The 20454-nt window shown below is 42.9% G+C and overlaps 1 protein-coding gene across 1 annotated transcript in view; it reads right to left on the reverse strand.

Moving 5' to 3' along the window:
- The window catches only part of GALNT17 (polypeptide N-acetylgalactosaminyltransferase 17), a 283023-nt gene that overhangs the window by 173350 nt on the left and 89219 nt on the right, over positions 1-20454 (reverse strand). The window contains exon 3 of the mRNA XM_077836678.1: positions 1791-1957. Within this exon, the coding sequence (XP_077692804.1) occupies positions 1791-1957 (167 nt within the window). The remainder of the gene's footprint in view (positions 1-1790; positions 1958-20454) is intronic.

Raw genomic sequence — 20454 nt, forward strand, 5'->3', positions numbered from 1 at the left:
CTGGTATGTACATTGCTTTGTATAATTTACTATTATTTTGGCATCTCACAGGAGGACAGAGTCAAGGTTATCTGGCTTACGGTTGTGACTCCAGCTGAGGGATGCTGCAAGGGGCTCTGATGTAAGTCGGAGTGCTTTGACAAAGCAGCACTGAAACAAGCCAACATTTTCCAAAGCTCTTCGGGGCACTAAAGTTAACCAAACTCAGTTTGTGCCTCCCTCCACCCCCCACACACATATTGAATATTGCTCAGGTTTCTATCCACCCTCTGACCTGCCCACAGAAATCACTGCTTGAGTTAGCCCAGTCTTCCTCAGAGCAGACGCTAGTCAAGACGGTGCCTTTTAATCTCAGCAGCGGATAAAGAATGAGAGTTATTTAATTTTGTATGCTCATGGCCAGCTGCAGTTTCTGCTATTCAAGGAGCGACGTTTTTTAAAAGGATTCATTTCATTGTCCTACTCCTTTCATAAGTGTCTCCAGAGCTTACCAATAGCATTTGTTACAATATTAGCTTCAGTGCGGCATACTGAGTAGCTGACAGAGACTGTTTAGTTGCATATTTCTTTGCACAAGGCAGGGACTATGGAAGATAAATAATTAATACACATGGGTTCTCCTTTAAGCCATACTTCACTCTCTATCAAGTCAATGCAGTGTAACTTTGTGGGGTATGTGCAGGATTTCATTTTGATATTTTCAAAGATTTTTTTTCCCTGTAAAACAGAGGATATAGCAAAGACTGCAAACACAAATCACCGTCACCTTTCTTTACTGGCCAGATGAGGAGAGAAATGCCCAGCTTGTGTAAATCATCGATTATTTTTGCTGACTTTAATGAAGCTATGTTGATTTCCATCAGCTGAGGCTCTGACCACAGTTCCGCCTTCCCCTGAGCAATTCATCAGTTTTCTGTGGTGCTTATTACTGTCGTTCCTATTTTCACAGGCTTGAGATGCTTACTTTATTCCAGTTTTATCTTGTCACATCTTAAATGCAACCTCTCAGCCTTCTTTGGAATGGAAAATCAGCTATCATTCCCCCAGTTCTTCACTTCCAGTTGTAATGTATCACCTAGCTTTTATGCAGTGCTTTTCATCCATAAGTCCCCAAGCGCTTTACAAATGGAGGTCGGTATCATCATCCCCAATTCACTAATGGGAAAACTGAGGCACAGGGAGAGGACATGGTTTTCCCAAGGTCACTCACTAGGTCAGTGCAGAGCCAGGAATAGAACCCCCACCTCCTAAGTTCTAGTGTGGTGTTCAATGAATGAGGCCATCCTATCACATTTAGATTGTAAGGCTCAGATCCTCAAAGGTATTGAAATCAATGGGTGTTAGGCTACCATATACTTTTGAGCATCTGAGTTAAAGCTTTTGGGGGCAGGGACTGCCTCTTACTATGCGTTTGACAGTGTCTACAGTAATAACAATAATTAATTAATGCTCTCTGGCATCCTTCCAACCCACTGAGATAGTTCCTTTTATTATCCTGAAATACGGATTGCTTGCAAATTTATTTAGAAGTCTAATTTGAGGTTTGATTTTGGTTCCACTTATACCACTGCAGCTGATGGAATGGATGCTGACCAAGGGGTGGGAAGAATTGTATGCTGAACAGCACCTGATCTTCCAATGCATGCGGCTCTTCACATCATGAAGCCACTGTCCTCTTATCATGTTGAACCTCTTTATGTGGTTTTACTCCCCAAGGGGAAACAAACGTCCTACTGGACCTTTTGGGGATCAAGTGCTCCATGTTTCGTTAAGAGCTCAGCCAGCCTTACCTTCATCGCTGTTGTCGTCCACAAGTATAATCTCTTTCAGGAGGTGGGCTGGCGTGTGATTAACAGCACTGTGCACGGACCTCAGGATCACTGACAACGCTTCATTCACAAAGATGAAAATAATGGAAATCTGGGGCAGATCTTTCGCATATTTCAGCTCTTTGCACCTGTAGCACAAAAAGGAAAGTGGGTTAACAGGATGCATGCTGGACCGCTGCAGTGTTAGAAGCTGAGCACACAAGCAAAATATTGTAAAGGGCAATTTATCAAGCTTTACAATTGTGTAAAGTTGCATATTCTTGCAGACCCCATGTACCAGCTATGCTCTGCATTACAGGCATGGGCCCTTGTGCTTTGGGAACATAGAAATTTCCACACTTGCTCAGACCCGTGGTCCATCTAGTCTAGTCTCCTGTCTCCAAATATAGCTAGCTGGGGAAAATTTCCCCTTAAGAAACCTCAGGGAATATGGCTAACTAAGTGTTACAGTTAACTACAGTTGGGTAAACCGGGGATGAGAGAGACAGAGACAGAATTACAGAGACACAGACTTCTTTTTTTGTATATTTATTTTTCAAATGTTCTTTCAACATGGCAAAAGCCTCTGATTTTATAATTCAAAGTGAAGTCTCCATTCTGATTTAGTTTTAAGATGAATGGATGCTCAGAAATTTGCCTTTTTCTTAAGCTGCACTACTGTGTTTCTTTCTGTTTGGTTTTTGGGACTTGCCAGAAGGAAATGAATTTAGTGACCTATGGTCAAACAGCTTTAGCAAATGTTTGCATGCTCTTTGCTGGCTTTCTTATGCATTTTCTCTTCCATTGGAACATTCTACTCGAATGTCAACTTGAACTGGTGTATTTGCACTTCACATCTGTACGTGAGTTTTTATGCAGTTCCATAAGTACCTTGCAGTTTTTCAGCATTAATTGCTCAAAATGAGCTTTACTTTTATGGCTGGACATTTATTTAGCTACTTTTCTCTGTGCTGGAGCTAGGAGGTTTTCACTCTGCAGCCAACTTCTTTACTGACAACCTGCACGTTTATGTTACATGAACAGCTACACTCTGAGTTTGTGAATAGGAGCATGATGAACAGGATTAAAGTAGTTAGAAGTGGACGAGATCTTTAAGATAATTAAATCTGTTCCCCGCAAGGGCAGGAGATAGCGTCTGCATGAGAGACAGCAGATATTAAATTAATGCTGCTTTTGATCCTATCCAATCTTAATACATTCATCACATAATGCAAACAGGTGACCATATACAAGAGCATTACAGATTACCAAGGAGATATATAATAAGTAGGGCTGTCGATTAATCGCAGTTAACTCATGTGATTAACTAAAAAATTAATCAGTTTACAAAAATTAATTGCTATTAATCGCAATTTTAATCACTGTTGAACAATAGAATACCAATTGAAATTTATTAACTATTTTTGGATTTTTTTCTACATTTTCAAATATATTGATTTCAATTACAACAGATAATAGAAAGTGTACAGTGCTCACTTTATATTATCTTTATTACAAATATTTTTACTCTAAAAATGATAAACAAAAGAAATAGTATTTTTCACTTCACCTTATAGAAGTACTGTAGTGCAATCTCTTTATCTTGAAAGTGCAATTTACAAATGTAGATTTTTTTTGTTACATATCTGCACTCAAAAACAACAGAATGTAAAACTTCAGTGCCTACAAGTCCAATCAGTCCTACTGCTCATTCAGCCAATCGTGAAGAGAAACAAGTTAGTTTACATTTATGGAATAATGCTGCCCACTTCTTATTTACATTGTCACCTGAAAGTGAGAACAGGTGTTTGCATAGCACTGTTGTAGCTGGCATCGCAAGGTATTTATGTGCCAGATGTGATAAAGATTCCTATGCCTCTTCATGCTTTGGCCACCATTCCAGAGGACATGCTGATGACGCTCATTAAAAAAATAATGCATTAATTACATTTGTGACTGAACTCCTTGGGAGATAATTGTATGTCTCCTACTCTGTTTTACCCACATTCTGACATATATATTTCATGTTCTAGCAGTCTCGGATGATGACCCAGAGCATGTTCATTTTAGGAACACTTTCACAGCAGATTTGACAAAACGCAAATAAGGTACCAATGTGAGATTTCTAAAGATAGCTACAGCATTCGACCCAAGGTTTAAGAATCTGAAGTGCCTTCCAAAATCTGAGAGGGATGAGGTGAGGAGCATGCTTTCAGAAGTCTTAAAAGAACAACACTCCAATGCAGAAACTACAGAATCCGAACCACCAAAACAGAAAACCAACCTTCTGCTGGTGGCATCTGACTCAGATAATGAAAATGAACTTGTGTCGGACCTCACTGCTTTGGATCATTATCGAGCAGAACCCATCATCAGCATGGATGTATGTCCTCTGTAACGGTGGTTGAAGCATGAAGGGACATACAAATCTTTAGCGCATCTGGCACATAAATATCTTGCAACAGTGCCATGTGAACACCTGTTCTCACTTTCAAGTGACACTGTAAACAAGAAGTGGGAAGCATTATCTCCTGAAAATGTAAACAAACGTGTTTCTCTGAGCAACTGGCTGAACAAGAAGTAGGACTGAGTGGACTTGTAGACGGTAAAGTTTGACATTGTTTTACTTTTTAATGCAGTTTTTTGTACACAATTCTACATTGGTAAGTTCAACTTTCATGATAAAGGGATTGCAATACTGTACTTGTATGAGGTGAAATGAAAAATTTTATTTCTTTTGTTTTTTACAGTGCAAACATTTGTAATAAAAATAAATATAAAGTGAGCACGGTACACTTTGTACTCTGTGCTGTAACTGAAATCAATATATTTGAAAATGTAGAAAACATCCAAAAATATTTAAATAAATGGTATTCTATTATTTTTAATCGTGCGATTAATAGCGATTATTTTTTAATTGCAATTAATTTTTTAATCGCTTGACAGACCTAATAATAGGGTCTCTCTCATGAACAAGAATACTCAAGCCTTCAGAGCCTCCCAATAGCTGGGAGCTCTGGACATTCAGGTCATTAATCCCCTCTCATCTGCCTTTCTATAACCCTCTAAATAAGGTTTATCTTCTTCCTTATGAATCCTGTTGGGAGGATTCTATCACCATAGGGCCAAGTCTGGGACATGAAGTTTGCCCTTGTGAACTATGCAGGACCACTTACTACTAGGGATAAGTGAGCCCATTGGGATAAAATGAAACCTGACCTGGACCATTGTGCAAAACAACCCGAAGAGAACTAAACCACTGAGTTTCAGAAAAAGTTCAGTAACAAGTCTTCATTCCTGAGCCCCCTACTGGGAACCATAATGCTTCATTATTATGGGCCAGATTTTAAAAAGCACTCAGCATGATAGGAGCACACTGGGTGCTGAGCTCTCTCAAAAATCTGTCCTGAAGTGTCATAATGGGAACTGCTGGTATGTTAAGAGGGGATGAAGATCTAGCCAATCATTTCTATGTACAGAAACATTTTATACATATATATATCCACCGAAAATACATCAAGTGATTATTTAACTCCTTTAGGTAATGTCACCAAACCCTCCTGCTTTCCTTTAATTAAATGGGGAAAGGAAAAGAAAAAGAAGAAAAAGAAAAGGGCATCATGCAAAGAGTCATTCTCAATATCATCTGCGACAGATTAGACATAGAACACCCATTAATGTTAGCTGCAATATAATTAGTATTTATTTATCAAATGAATCCTGTGCAGATAAAACACAGGAAGAATGTAACAATCTCTATGACGTAGAGTTTAAAATTAATTGACTCTCATAGAATCATAGAATATCAGGGTTGGCAGGGACCTCAGGAGGTCATCTAATCCAACCCCCTGCTCAAAGCAGGGCCTAATCCCCAATTAAATCATTCCAGCCAGGGCTTTGTAAAGCCTGACTTTAAAAACCTCTAAGGAAGGAGATTCCACCACCACCTCCCTAGGTAACCCATTCTAGTGCTTCACCATCCTCCTAGTGAAAATGTTTTTCCTAATATCCAATCTAAACCTCCCCCACTGCAACTTGAGACCATTACTCCTTGTTCTGTCATCTGCTACCACTGAGAACAGTCTAGATCCATCCTCTTCAGAACCCCCTTTCAGGTAGCTGAAAGCGGCTATCAAATCCCACCTCATTCTTCTCCTCTGCAGACTAAAAAAATCCCAGTTCCCTCAGCCGCTCCTCATAAGTCATGTGCTCCAGCCCCCTAATCATTTTTGTTGTCCTTCGCTGGACTCTTTCCAATTTTTCCACATCCTTGTAGTGTGGGGTCCAAAACTGGACACAGTACTCCAGATGAGGCCTCACCAATGCCAAAGAGCGGGGAATGATCACATCCCTCGATCTGCTCGCAATGCTCCTACTTATACAGCAATGCTCCTCATGATCAATTATTTTATTTTTAATTTTGCTAGATGTTTCTTAGGCCACAACAGGCATTGTATATGCTCTGAAATGGGAGAGAGGAACTCAGAAAGACTTCCACAGCAAGACAGTTGCCAGATGGCTTATATGTGAACCTTCTTTAGTAGAACAAGTACCTCATATGAAAATAAATCTACGTTTTTCCATTGTAACAACTGCCTTCACCCTAGCTGATGCAGCCTCTCCAAAGGGAACATAAAATCATCTAACAGAAACAGATGCTAAAACAGCTTTTCGGGAAGGATTTCTTTTGAAAATGCATCAGCAATGGGCTAAAACAAGAATTGATCCTCAAAATGTCAAACTGAACAAAAGCAATTTTCTGATTTGCTCCTGTGTCCTCCAAAACACAATAAACCGTGTAAATGGATAGAGACAGAGAGATATAGAGATAATGCTTTATTTTAATTTGCATACCTCTGCACTGTTCTTCCTCCAGGCAGGCTATTCTGGTGGTATAACCAGCTCAGTTTGTGACTACTCAGAGAAACATCCAAACCAAGTGATTTAAGGTTTGCCCACTGTTAATTTACATTTAAATTACATGCACCACTCCTGTCATATTCCGTCTGCCCCTGATTATGGAGGACAAATGGATAGAGACTGGGACAACAGCTACCAGGATCTTTAATGATCTTTAATAGTGAAATCCTCCTCATAAGGCAATCTGGCAGGAGGCAAGGTCTTTCCATAAATACAGTGCTCTCATGTGGCTATGGCTGCAGCCACAATAGGAGGCAAGGTAGAAAGTCAAAAACAAACAATTTCCAAGCAGGTAAAACAAACTTAAGCATCAGTCTTCTTTCAGTGTTCTGCCTTCATTTGTTGGCACAAGGAGCAGCTGGTCCAAGTGTAGCACTCGGCCTGCAGCCATGTGCTATTGTTCTTCAACTCCTCTAGGGCACACCGCGATAGTTTGTTATTGACAGACTGACATGTCAACAAATATTCATGTGTTCATTCAAGAAAACACCTGGCGCTTTTGTTCTCTCATGGGGCTGAAGGAAATAAAAGATTTTAAAAAAACCCACAGTGCTTCACCTCAGCCATAATTAGAGGGGCCAATGGAGAACTTATTAAAAGCAGCAGAAATAATGAAAGGTACATTACATCGGAGACCGTTTTATTTTTTTCTTAGCACTTGCAGTAAAAAGGGACTGATCTGAGCTCCATGCTTTATTTATGCAGAGCATGTGGCTCAGTATAGTTACAAGCTGTGGTTTGGGAGGTTGGCAGCTCCACTCAGAAATATTTCTTGCACATTTTGAGATATTAGTGTAGGAGCAAAGGGTCTGCTATACGCTATAAGCTCATCAGTCTGTCAGAACCAGAGAACTGCCGTGACCTCTAGCCATTACTGGCAGATAATGAGAGGAAGTTGGAATGTCTGTAATGGATAGGGTGAGAGAAGAATTCCCTGCCAACCTGGAACATGACTATGCCCTGAAGCATGAGATGCACTTATTGTCATCTTACCAGATAGAACTATATTGTAATAAGAAAATTCAGCCCCTTTAAAAACAAGAGAAACATGTTACATAAAGGAGCTGTTGTGCCTCTCGTTAACTGAGAAGAATGAGTCTTCAATGGCCACTGTCCCTTCAGAAGCTCACCAAGAGCAGAATGAACAGTGCCTGGGGGAAAACTTCAACAATACTGCAACATTTCAACCACGCTCAAGCTATTAAAATGATCTTTTAAACCAGGGGTTCTCAACCTCTCTCTTTCCGAGCCCTCCCCCTGCAACATGCTGTAAAAACCTCCATGGCCCACCTGTGCCAAACCAACACATTTTCTGCACATAAAAGCCAGGGCTGGCATTTGGGGATAGCAAACAGGGCAATCGCTCTGGGCCCCAGCGACTCTAATGCTGGCCCTGCTTGGTGGACCCCTTGAAACCTGCTTGCAGCCCGCAAGGGGCCCCGGACCCCTGATTGAGAACCACTGTTTTAGACCACTCTATTAATACAGGAAACACAATCCTTGGACTTGGTTCAAGGTGGCTTACTTCCAGACAAAGCCACAAAATTCTGATCCAGATCTGAAATGCTCCCCAGGTCAATGGGAGTTTAATTTGGGACTTTGGTTCAGCTTGTTAGTGAAATCAGGACCCAAACCCCAGATCTGGAATTTAACGTTTTATAGGAGTGTCCAGATCTTGATCTCTGGGCCTAATTCGGGAATGAGCCTATTTCTAACTACAGTTTATGTATCTATACAGCATTTCTTATGGGACCAGCAGTGAAAGTACTATAATACCATGACAAAGGATCTTCTCATGGTAATTCTGAACCTAATCAGAAAGAGGAAATATCATGATAAAATATGTTTTTGCATATTTCCAGGCTAATACTGCAGTCCACAAATTTGCTTGTTTGTCTCTGTCTGAGGGGTTGGCGCAAAAGTGGATGGGAATCTGGGAGGCAGTGACCATGAGTTGGTTGAGTTCAGGATCCTGACACAGGGAAGAAAGGTAAGCAGCAGGATACGGACCCTGGACTTCAGGAAAGCAGACTTCGACTCCCTCAGGGAACGGATGGGTAGGATCCCCTGGGGGACTAACATGAAGGGGAAAGGAGTCCAGGAGAGATGGCTGTATTTCAAGGAATCCCTGTTGAGGTTACAGGGACAAACCATCCTGATGTGTAGAAAGAATAGTAAATATGGCAGGCGACCAGCTTGGCTTAACGGTGAAATCCTAGCGGATCTTAAACATAAAAAAGAAGCTTACAAGAAGTGGAAGGTTAGACATATGACCAGGGAAGAGTATAAAAATATTGTTCGGGCATGTAGGAATGAAATCAGGAGGGCCAAATCGCACCTGGAGCTGCAGCTAGCGAGAGATGTCAAGAGTAACAAGAAGGGTTTCTTCAGGTATGTTGGCAACAAGAAGAAAGCCAAGGAAAGTGTGGGCCCCTTAATGAATGAGGGAGGCAACCTAGTGACAGAGGATGTGGAAAAAGCTAATGTACTCAATGCTTTTTTTGCCTCTGTCTTCACTAACAAGGTCAGCTCCCAGACTGCTGTGCTGGGCATCACAACATGGGGAATAGATGGCCAGCCCTCTGTGGAGAAAGAGGTGGTTAGGGACTATTTAGAAAAGCTGGACGTGCACAAGTCCATGGGGCCGGACGAGTTGCATCCGAGAGTGCTAAAGGAATTGGCAGCTGTGATTGCAGAGCCATTGGCCATTATCTTTGAAAACTCGTGGCGAACGGGGGAAGTCCTGGATGACTGGAAAAAGGCTAATGTGGTGCCAATCTTTAAAAAAGGGAAGGAGGAGGATCCTGGGAACTACAGGCCAGTTAGCCTCACCTCAATCCCCGGAAAAATCATGGAGCAGGTCCTCAAAGAATCAATCCTGAAGCACTTACATGAGAGGAAAGTGATCAGGAACAGTCAGCATGGATTCACCAAGGGAAGGTCATGCCTGACTAATCTAATCGCCTTCTATGATGAGATTACTGGTTCTGTGGATGAAGGGAAAGCAGTGGATGTATTGTTTCTTGACTTTAGCAAAGCTTTTGACACGGTCTCCCACAGTATTCTTGTCAGCAAGTTAAAGAAGTATGGGCTGGATGAATGCACTATAAGGTGGGTAGAAAGTTGGCTAGATTGTCGGGCTCAACGGGTAGCGATCAATGGCTCCATGTCTAGTTGGTAGCCGGTGTCAAGTGGAGTGCCCCAGGGGTCGGTCCTGGGGCCGGTTTTGTTCAATATCTTCATAAATGATCTGGAGGATGGTGTGGATTGCACTCTCAGCAAATTTGCGGATGATACTAAACTGGGAGGAGTGGTAGATACGCTGGAGGGGAGGGATAGGATACAGAGGGACCTAGACAAATTGGAGGATTGGGCCAAAAGAAATCTGATGAGGTTCAATAAGGATAAGTGCAGGGTCCTGCACTTAGGATGGAAGAACCCAATGCACCGCTACAGACTAGGGACCGAATGGCTAGGCAGCAGTTCTGCGGAAAAGGACCTAGGGGTGACAGTGGACGAGAAGCTGAGTCAGCAGTGTGCCCTTGTTGCCAAGAAGGCCAATGGCATTTTGGGATGTATAAGTAGGGGCATAGCGAGCAGATCGAGGGATGTGATCGTCCCCCTCTATTTGACATTGGTGAGGCCTCATCTGGAGTACTGTGTCCAGTTTTGGACCCCACACTACAAGAAGGATGTGGATAAATTGGAGAGAGTCCAGCAAAGGGCAACAAAAATGATTAGGGGTCTGGAACATATGACTTATGAGGAGAGGCTGAGGGAACTGGGATTGTTTAGTCTGCAGAAGAGAAGAATGAGGGGGGATTTGATAGCTGCTTTCAACTACCTGAGAGGTGGTTCCAGAGAGGATGGTTCTAGACTATTCTCAGTGGTAGAAGAGGACAGGACAAGGAGTAATGGTCTCAAGTTGCAGTGGGGGAGGTTTAGGTTGGATATTAGGAAAAACTTTTTCACTAGGAGGGTGGTGAAACACTGGAATGCGTTACCTAGGGAGGTGGTAGAATCTCCTTCCTTAGAAGTTTTTAAGGTCAGGCTTGACAAAGCCCTGGCTGGGATGATTTAATTGGGGATTGGTCCTGCTTTGAGCAGGGGGTTGGACTAGATGACCTCCTGAGGTCCCTTCCAACCCTGATATTCTATGATTCTATGATTCTATGAAATGCGGTTGTATCGTAGAGCTTGCTGTAGACAATGGATCGTGTGGTATGGTCTGGATGAAAGCTGGAGGCATGTAGGTAAGTATAGTGGTCAGTAGGTTTCCGGTATAGGGTGGTTTTTATGTGACCATTGCTTATTAGCCAAGCTCTACGATTCAACCACATTTGCTCCAACCCCTCAGACAGAGACAAACACCTACAAGATCTCTATCAAGCGTTCTTACAACTACAATACCCACCTGCTGAAGTGAAGAAACAGATTGACAGAACCAGAAGAGTACCCAGAAGTCACCTACTACAGGACAGGCCCAGCAAAGAAAATAACAGAAAGCCACTAGCCATCACCTTCAGCCCCCAACTAAAACCTCTCCAACGCATCATCAAGGATCTACAACCTACCCTGAAGGACGACCCATCGCTCTCACAGCTCTTGGGAGACAGGCCAGTCCTTGCTTACAGACAGCCCCCCAACCTGAAGCAAATACTCACCAGCAACCACACACCACACAACAAAAACACTAACCCAGGAACCTATCCTTGCAACAAAACTCGTTGCCAACTGTGTCCACATATCTATTCAGGGGACATTATCATAGGGCCTAATCACATCAGCCACACTATCAGAGGCTCGTTCACCTGTGCATCTACCAATGTGATATATGCCATCATGTGCCAGCAACACCCCTCTGCCATGTACATTGGCCAAACTGGACAGTCTCTATGTAAAAGAATAAATGGACACAAATCAGACGTCAAGAATTATAACATTCAAAAACCAGTCAGAGAACACTTCAATCTCTTTGGTCACTCGCTTACAGACCTAAAAGTGGCAATTCTTCAACAAAAAAACTTCAAAAATAGACTCCAACGAGAGACTGCTAAATTGGAATTAATTTGCAAACTGGATACAATTAACTTAGGCTTGAATAAAGACGGGGAGTGGATGTGTCATTACACAAAGTAAAACTATTTCCCCTTGTTTATTTCCCCTCCTACTGTTCTTGTAAACTGCTGGAAATGGCCCACCTTGATTATCACTCCAAAAGGTCCTCCCCACCCCCCCACCCCGCTCTCCTGCTGGTAATAGCTCACCTTTCCTGATCACTCTGGTTACAGTCTGTATGGTAACACCCATTATTTCATGTTCTCTGTGTATAAAAAATCTCCCCACTGTATTTTCCACTGAATGCATTCGATGAAGTGAGCTGTAGCTCATGAAAGCTTATGCTCTAATAAATTTGTTAGTCTCTAAGATGCCACAAGTACTCCTCGTTTAGTCTAAGCTTCTGCATACCAAAAGCCACACTCAATAATTTCTGCATCAAGCCCATAACTTCTGGCTGAGCTAAAGCACCTCTTCTAGAAAGATATCCAGTCTTGATTTATAGACTTCAAGGGATGAAGAGTCTTCCACATTTCTAGGTAAATTGTTCCAACGATTAACTAACCTCACTGTTAAAAATGTGAACCTTGTTTCAAGTCTGAATTGGTCTAGCTTCATCTTACAAAGGTTGGATCTTGTTATGCCTTTTTCTTCAAGATTAAGAAGCTGTCCATACTACCAGAATCTCCTCCCACTTAGGTACTCATGGACCATGATAATCAAAGATGGACCTGAGCCAAAACCAGAAGTCATTGGAGCTATGCCAGTTTACACCAATCTAGGACCTGGCCAATTAGATCTAAATATCAGACTCTGGAAGAGTTCAGATTCAGATCTGATTGCTCACACCCTACCTTCAGCACTTAACTAGCACTTTACGTCTGCAAAGCACTTACCAAAGTTGGCAAACAGACCACATTAGCTAATTAATACACTTTACACAATGGCATTTTTACTAATAAATCCTGCTGCTTCCCTTCCTCCCGCACAGTCAAATGTGCTATGGCACCTTCTTGTAGGATTTAAATAAAAACACTGAAAATCAATACGGAAAACCAAAATTTATCTGCTGGCATCATTTACAGTTTTGCCTCTTACTCAGATGCAACCATTGGTTTGAATGAAAGGCACTTCTATGCCCATTAAATCATGACTGACAAACGCTACAACTCTTGGCAAATGCTCCTTGCCCCTAGCACACATTTTATTGGGGATCCAGTTAAGAACATATTTAAACTGTGAACTCGTGTTGTCACCTATTCCAAATTTGTGTTACTGTATCATTGGGTCCGATTCTCTATTACACTAAGGCCCCCTCACACCATTCTGGCAGAAGAAAGGAGCCCTAAAGGGGACAGAAGCATCTACACCAAACCCGTTTTTAGCCCCTGGTATAAGGGTATATTGAGATGGGCTGGGTGAAGGGCATTGGAAGGTGAGATCAAGCCAGGAGCATGGGCATGGCCAATGCGCACTAGACTATAGCCATTCTCCACTTCACAAGGCCCAAAGGAGGGGTCATGGGAAGCAGACCGTAAGGTAGAGCAGCCATGAGGTTGCTTGAATGTATGCCAGGGGCTGCACCATCCCCAAACAGCCCCACTATACAGCAGGAATACAGTTGCCTAAAGTTCAGCACAGAAATGGAATAACAGAGTTGGGCCTGCTAGGAGCTGGTAAATGTCCCCACAACCCTGCATACACACAGACATAGGCCTACACAATCTGAACAGCTACTACTGCAGTCCTAGAGATGGTATGAAAGATTTTTACATCAAATCCAAACTTGTAACCAGTAGAATACACAAGGAAGCAGCTGGAAAGGAGGGATACAGCTGAATATAGGAAGAGAGATATTTTTATAAATAGCTCTTTCCACATATTACACTACTCCTTTATAGAAATAACCATTCAAGTGCAAAATAGAGGAGGAGAGTGAGAGAGAAATATGACTGGTTTTATGCTGAACAGCTTTGGGTATATCAGGCCATATGAATCACATCAGCAAATTTCAGAATAAAATAAAGATTTGTTACTATGTATGTTTGTGTCTGCTGGACAAGTCTGTCATGAGATCCACTGATCGTTCACTTTTATCCTTGCCATGTCGTTGTAAATATAGTGCAACATGTGAGATCAGAAAGTTTACTGACTGTCCCAGTAACAGTAAAGGGGATATCACATAATTTACTGCTTGGTCCTCCTGCTGGGGTGAAAAATATCTCAGTATCACAGAAAATGTTCTTATAGCACAGAGAGACCCGACGCTAGCAAGCAGCCTCCTAAAATTACTCAGGCCTCCTCACTGATTTAACAAGGCCCCATTTGGTACTTCTGAGTTATCTTCGGAGTTCTAGGGTGCAATACCATGCCCGTGTCACAAAATCTATCTCTACCATGAGCCCAGAAAATCATTCCATTCCTGCATTGGTTAGACAATTAGCCATCTGAGGATGAGATTATTTCTTCATACTCCCAATCCACATCCAGTCCATCTGTCCTGCTTCATCCACGTATTGCAATTTGTCTGCTACACACATTGTGAGCAATGTAGGGCATGGGCTGTGTCAGGGTTCCCTCCCCACTCTGAACTCTGGGGTACAGATGTGGGGACCCACATGAAAGACCCCCCCTAAGCTTATTTCTACCAGTTTAGGTTAAAAACTTCCCCAAGGCACAAATCCTTCCTTGTCCTTGGATGGTACTGCTACCACCACCAAGTGAGTTAGACAAAGATTCAGGAAAAAGACCACTTGGAGTTCCTGTTTCCCCAAAATATCCCCCCAAGCCCATTTACCACCTTTCCTGGGGAGGCTTGAAAATAATATACCAACCAAATAGGTAAACAAGGTGAGCACAGACCAGACCCTTCGTTTTTTAGGACACTGAAAACCCATCAGGTTCTTAAAAGCAGAACTTTTTTATAAAGAAAAAAGTAAAAGAAGCACCTCTGTAAAATCAGGATGGAAGGTAATTTTACAGGGTAATAAGATTTAAAACACAGAGGATTTCCCTCTAGGCAAAACTTCAAAATTACAAAAAACAGGAATAAACCTCCCTCTTAGCATAGGGAAAATTCACAAGCTAAAACAAAAGATAATCTAATGCATTTCCTTGCTATTAATTACAATTTCTGTAATTTTATATGTATCATTTCAGTAGAAGCTGGATTACTTGTTTGTTCTCTCTCTTTGTCTTGAGAGGGAACACACAGAGAGCACAAACACACTCCCCCCCCACCCCCCCCAGATTTGGAAGTATCTTCTTTCCCCATTGGTCCTTCTGGTCAGGTGCCAACTAGGTTAATGGAACTGATTAACTCCTTACAGGCAAGTGATTCTGTACCTCTGGCCAGGAGGGATTTGATGTTACTGCATACATAAAGGTTGTTACCCTTCCCTTTATATTTATGACAGGTTGCCTTCCTTGCTATTTGTCTGTATAGCTCCAAGCACAATGGGGCCCTGATCCTTAAATGGGCTTTTCAGGTGCTACCATACTATTTAAATAAATAACAAGTGATGAGACAGAGAGGCCTCCAAACCAGCAGAGAAAGGATTAACGAGATCCTATGATCCTAATTAGCCCCATCCTGCTGTACCTGTAACCAATGCCAAATCTGGAGGGGGAATAAAAAGAGAGAGCGCCTTCGCTTGCAGAGTTGTGGAGACATAAGTCTGATAGCTGGAGCAGCCACTGGGGAGGAACAATTAGATTTCAAGCAGCGAGCAACGCATGAATCGGAAACTGCTTGGGAAGGAAGCCTGAAGGGCAGGAACGCCCCCCTGGAAGACTTGGGGATGGTCCAGTATTAAGCTAGGTTTCGTTCTTCTTGCTCCTCAACCCCACCCAGAAGGGGATAAAACTGGAGGGACAATTAGCCAGACGGCTGGAGCCCAGCTCAGTGGGCAGCAGAGACAGAGATTCTCCCCACCCCTGGGAAAAACACTCTAACGCTATTTTTTGTATTTAAAAAATCATATTCTTGTATGTAAATTGGGGTCAAGACTGGGGTGTAGTGTTCTTGGTATATGCTGTGAGGTCCTTGCTTGTGTTGTTACACCCTTGTAGGATGTAGAATAAAATAAAACCCTTGTAGAATAAAAATGCTAACTGAACATAAAATTAGACTCTGATGAACATCAGAGTATTTATACATCGATAAGTTCTGCTAAGTGTCAAGGAGTTTGGATTCTTTTCTGTACCTTTTTGCTATGGAATTTGGGCTTGGAATTTTATGAGAACGGGATCTGTCAACATTACTAGTACTAGCGAGGTGTGGATCGAGTCTGCTGCCTGTGGCTGCTGTAAAGAAGAAGCACAGAGATGCTTTTAAGTACAAAATAAGCTTTTGGAATCTCTGGAACCACATACACGAGCGTGTGCAAAACCACAATGTTTCTGGCTTGGGTTTGTTGAAGATTTTGCGTGAGTTCTTATTCTCTCTGGACCAATTTGCTCATCCGTACCCAAAACTATAGAAATTTGAGGTGTAACACCAGTGAGGCTATCAAAAGTTTTCACCATCTTTACTCTGAGCTCTCAAAGGCCTAAAGCACTTGCGCCTGACCGCTTCTGCAAAGCTCCTCTCCAACTCTGCATCCATATCTCATCTTCTTGACATCCCAGACGCTGACTGATCAGCATTAGTGAGTTCTGAACCAAAGGGCAAGTCTAAGAAATGCCAGTGCAAACGTGGAATGTTGTTGTCAATGCACTACATATAAATCCAAAACCCCCCTCCTGCTTATGTTGCTGTGGTTATAACTGTAAGACTCTGGTCCCAACTCTACTACATTTTTGCCATGTTATGAAACCATTTTTAAACATTGGGTTTAAGAAAAAAATCTTTCCGTCATTATGGAGGCAAGTTTGATAGGGGCCAAAGTTTGGTTGAACAGCTTCTCCAACCCCTTTTTAGGGCCTAATCTTGATTGTAAGGGTTAGTAGGATGTGTAATTCAGATCACGCAATATGAGAACAAAAGGGCAAGCAATGAAACCGAAAGACGGTAAAATTTAAAACTGGTGAAAGGAAATACTTTTTAAAACAATGCTTCATTAACATGTGGAACTCCTTGCCACTAGATACCAGTGAGGTCAAGAGCTGGGAAGGATTCAGAAAAAGATTAGACATTTATATGATTAATGAGACCATCCAGAGTTACATTTAATTATAAGTGATATAAACCCTCATGCTGCAGGGCATAAGCCAATTTTAAACTGGTGGAAGTTAATGAGATACTTCTACAGTTATTCCCAACTTAGGCACTATGTTTTGTTTGCACCTTTTTCTGAAGAATCTGGTACCGGGTTCCATTACAGACAGGATACTGGCCTGAACTAGTGTCACAATTCCCAAGCAGGCCAACTACTTGGGGGGCTGCAATTTCTGCACCCTATGGCCCCATATTGATTCAGTAACTCACAAGCCAGCCAATCTTCCACCATAGAGGCAAGGTAGAGATTGTTCATTTTAAATAGGGCTAGCTGGCATGCATGGGAGAAATGGGAAGAGTTAGAAAATTCATGGTGCAATTTTCCCACTCCATAAAGCAGCACAGGGCACCAGAGATGCATAATCCCTGCACACTCCCATACAAGTCATGACATGTTTAATACCTTTGTAAATACATACAAACTTTTTTATTATAAAACATATCCCTGCCTCGTCTCTCCATCTACCCAGCAGGCTGCCAGCGTCCCTGACTCCAGAAAACAGAACTGGGAATGTTTACAACCGTCCAGATATTCTGGGGCTATTGGCAAATTTAACAAACATTCCAATGGATGAGAACTGGACACAGCCCTGCCCATGAGGAGAAATCATCTGCAGAGCGTTCTCTATTGAAGCACTTGGAGCACTGCACAAACCATTTACACTCAGCGAGAAACAGCAGCATTCAAGTGTTATAGAGTCAGTGCCCAACAGAAAAACCAGGTAGGATGCCAAAACTCCAAAACACAGTGGAAACATTAAATAAAAAGGGGAGAGGATCCCCCACATCAGCTGGTAAAAGTCCATCATACAATAGCTCACCAGATGTGCATATCCATTCATGACAGTGACTTAGAAGAATTGCTACCTAATACTAATTACTGAGAGTACTTTGGGCAAATTAGAATATTCATTCAGAGGATCAACCAAGATTGTGCAAATGTTAAGCCTCAATGAAGCATGAATTATTACCTCCGTTTTACAGAAGAAGAAATTGAGACACAGGAAGGCTAAGTGACTTGCCCAAGAGATAGCAAGTCATTCTCAGAGCAGGAAATAGAAAAGCATGTAGATCTCCTTAAAAGAGAAAGGCTATTTACAAAAATGGATCCCTCTTTGGTAAAGTTTGTCCCTTGTTGTCCTCCTTTTCCTTGCGCTGCTTCATCAGCATGAAGCAGATGGAAAGATTTCCCCCAGACACAGTGCAATCCTTAGGAGGCTCAAAGCCTTCCTTGCCAGTCGTACACCACTCGTCCCCCATCGAACTGTCTTCAATTTCTCTTAGTGGAATATGTCCCTTGGGTCCAAATTTTCAAAGCACTCCTCGTCCATTTCAGCATCTAAACCAAGAGACCAGATTTTCTAAAATGCTTAGCACCCAGATGGCCATCGAAATCTAGTTATTAATTATTTCTTTGCTGGTCACTATACAAAATAAATCAACCTAACATGCTTATCCAGGGCATATCCTTGGACATTCCCTTCTTGCATGCAGTTTTGTTGTAGCCATGTTGGTCCCAGGATTTAGAGGGACAAGGTGGGTGAGGTAATATCTTTTATTGGACCAACTTCTTTCGGTGAGAGAGACAAGCTTTCGAGCCAACACAGAGGCCTTCTTCAGCTCTCTGTAAGCTGGAAAGCTTGTCTCTCTCACCAGCAGAAGATGGTCCAATAAAAGATAATATCTCACATTCCTTTCTTGTGGGAGGCTTGAAGGTTTGAATATTTAAGTGGGCAAATGATATTTTGATTATTGGAATAAATGATTTGTTACTTATTGTGTTTGAGAACATCAATAAAGTGGGGTAAGTGCTGAACTATTTGGCTAAAACTTTTGTAGTTTTTCTATAAAACTTGGTCCAATGGCATAAAGAGAGTTCAGGTTCATAAGTTCATAATATTTTTATGCCTCTCCTTGTGTCTCTCAATGACATCTGGTGTTAAAATGCAAGAGTAAAGTAAAGTGCAATAAAGAACTCCTCAAAGAACTTTTGTAGATTTGACAGTGGAATTCTCTCAGAAATTATCATAATTTAATATAGATTCATACTTAACCATGAACAAATGCATGAAGGAAGAGAATATTCTATACATAAAAAGATGTATTATTAATTATACCTTGCACTTTTGCCAAAGTCTTTTTCACTATCTAGTAATCTCTGTCCTTAGGTGGCCCCCATCAGCATATCAGAGCACCTCAAAGGCATTCAGGAATTTATCCTCTCAACGTCCCTATGAAGTAGGGAAGATTTATTTTCCCTGTTTTTCAGATGGGAAACTGAGGCACACAGACAAAATGTCTTATCCATGGTCACACAGGGAGTCTGTGGCAGAGCTGGGAATTGAACTTACATCTTCTGAGGACAGGTCTACATTTAAAGTTTAGATCAGGGGTGGGCAAACTTTTGGGGTGCGAAACTGTATAGAGGGCCCGGTAGGGAAGGCTGTGCCTCCCCAAACAGCCTGGCCCCCGCCCCAGCCCCCTATTCGCCCCCTCCCACTTCCCGCCCCCTGACTGTCCCCCTCAGAACCTCCGACCCATCTAACCCCCCCCGCTCCTTGTCCCCTGACTGCCCCCTCCTAGGACCGCCCCTGCACCAAACCGCCCCCCCCAGATCCCATGCCCTATCCAATCCCCCCATTCCCCAACCCCTGACCACCCCAGAACCTCCGCCCCATCCAACCGCCCCCTGCTCCCTGTCCCCTGACTGCCCCCGACGTCCCCCGCCCCTAACCGCCCCCTGCTCCCTGTCCCCCCTACCCAACCCTCCCACCACCGCGCACACTGCCACCACCACCCCCTTACCAGGCCACTCAGAGCGGCAGGATCTTGCGGCCCTGCTGCCCGCGCAGCGGCAAAGCACAGGGAACAGCAGGGGAGGGGCCAAGGGCAAGCCTCCCGGGCCAGGAGCTCAGGAGCCGCGTAGGACGGTCCCGTGGGCCGGATGTGGTCCGCGGGCCGCAGTTTGCCCACCTCTGGTTTAGATGGACGTAGCTATGTTGCTCAAGGATGTTAAAAAAAAAAATCACATCCCTGAGCACCAAAGCTATGCCAACCTAACCCCGCAGTGCAGAAACAGGAAGGCTGGTGGAACAATGCTTCCGTCACCCTATCTACCACCACTCAGGGAGGCGGATTACCTGCAACGATGGAACTAAACCTTCCGCCGTTGCTGTAGGAAGCATCTACACTCTCGCACTATGGTAGCACAGCGACAGCTCTTTAGCTGTGCCGCTGTAGCTCCTGGAGCACCGACAAGGCCAGAGTCTCACTCAAGAGTTTAACCACAGCCTTCGTCCCCTTTAACGAAGACATTAATTATTTAAGCTCCACAAGTCCCTGTCTGAGGTTAGCATATCAGCCCTTTAAACTGTGGCGCACAAAAATTAAGTGGTTAACCTCAAGGTCACTGGTGCGGAGGAACAGAACCCAGGAGTCCAGATTACCTGC

Source organism: Eretmochelys imbricata, chromosome 17 (genome assembly GCF_965152235.1).
Source record: "Eretmochelys imbricata isolate rEreImb1 chromosome 17, rEreImb1.hap1, whole genome shotgun sequence".
Taxonomy (NCBI): domain Eukaryota; kingdom Metazoa; phylum Chordata; order Testudines; family Cheloniidae; genus Eretmochelys; species Eretmochelys imbricata.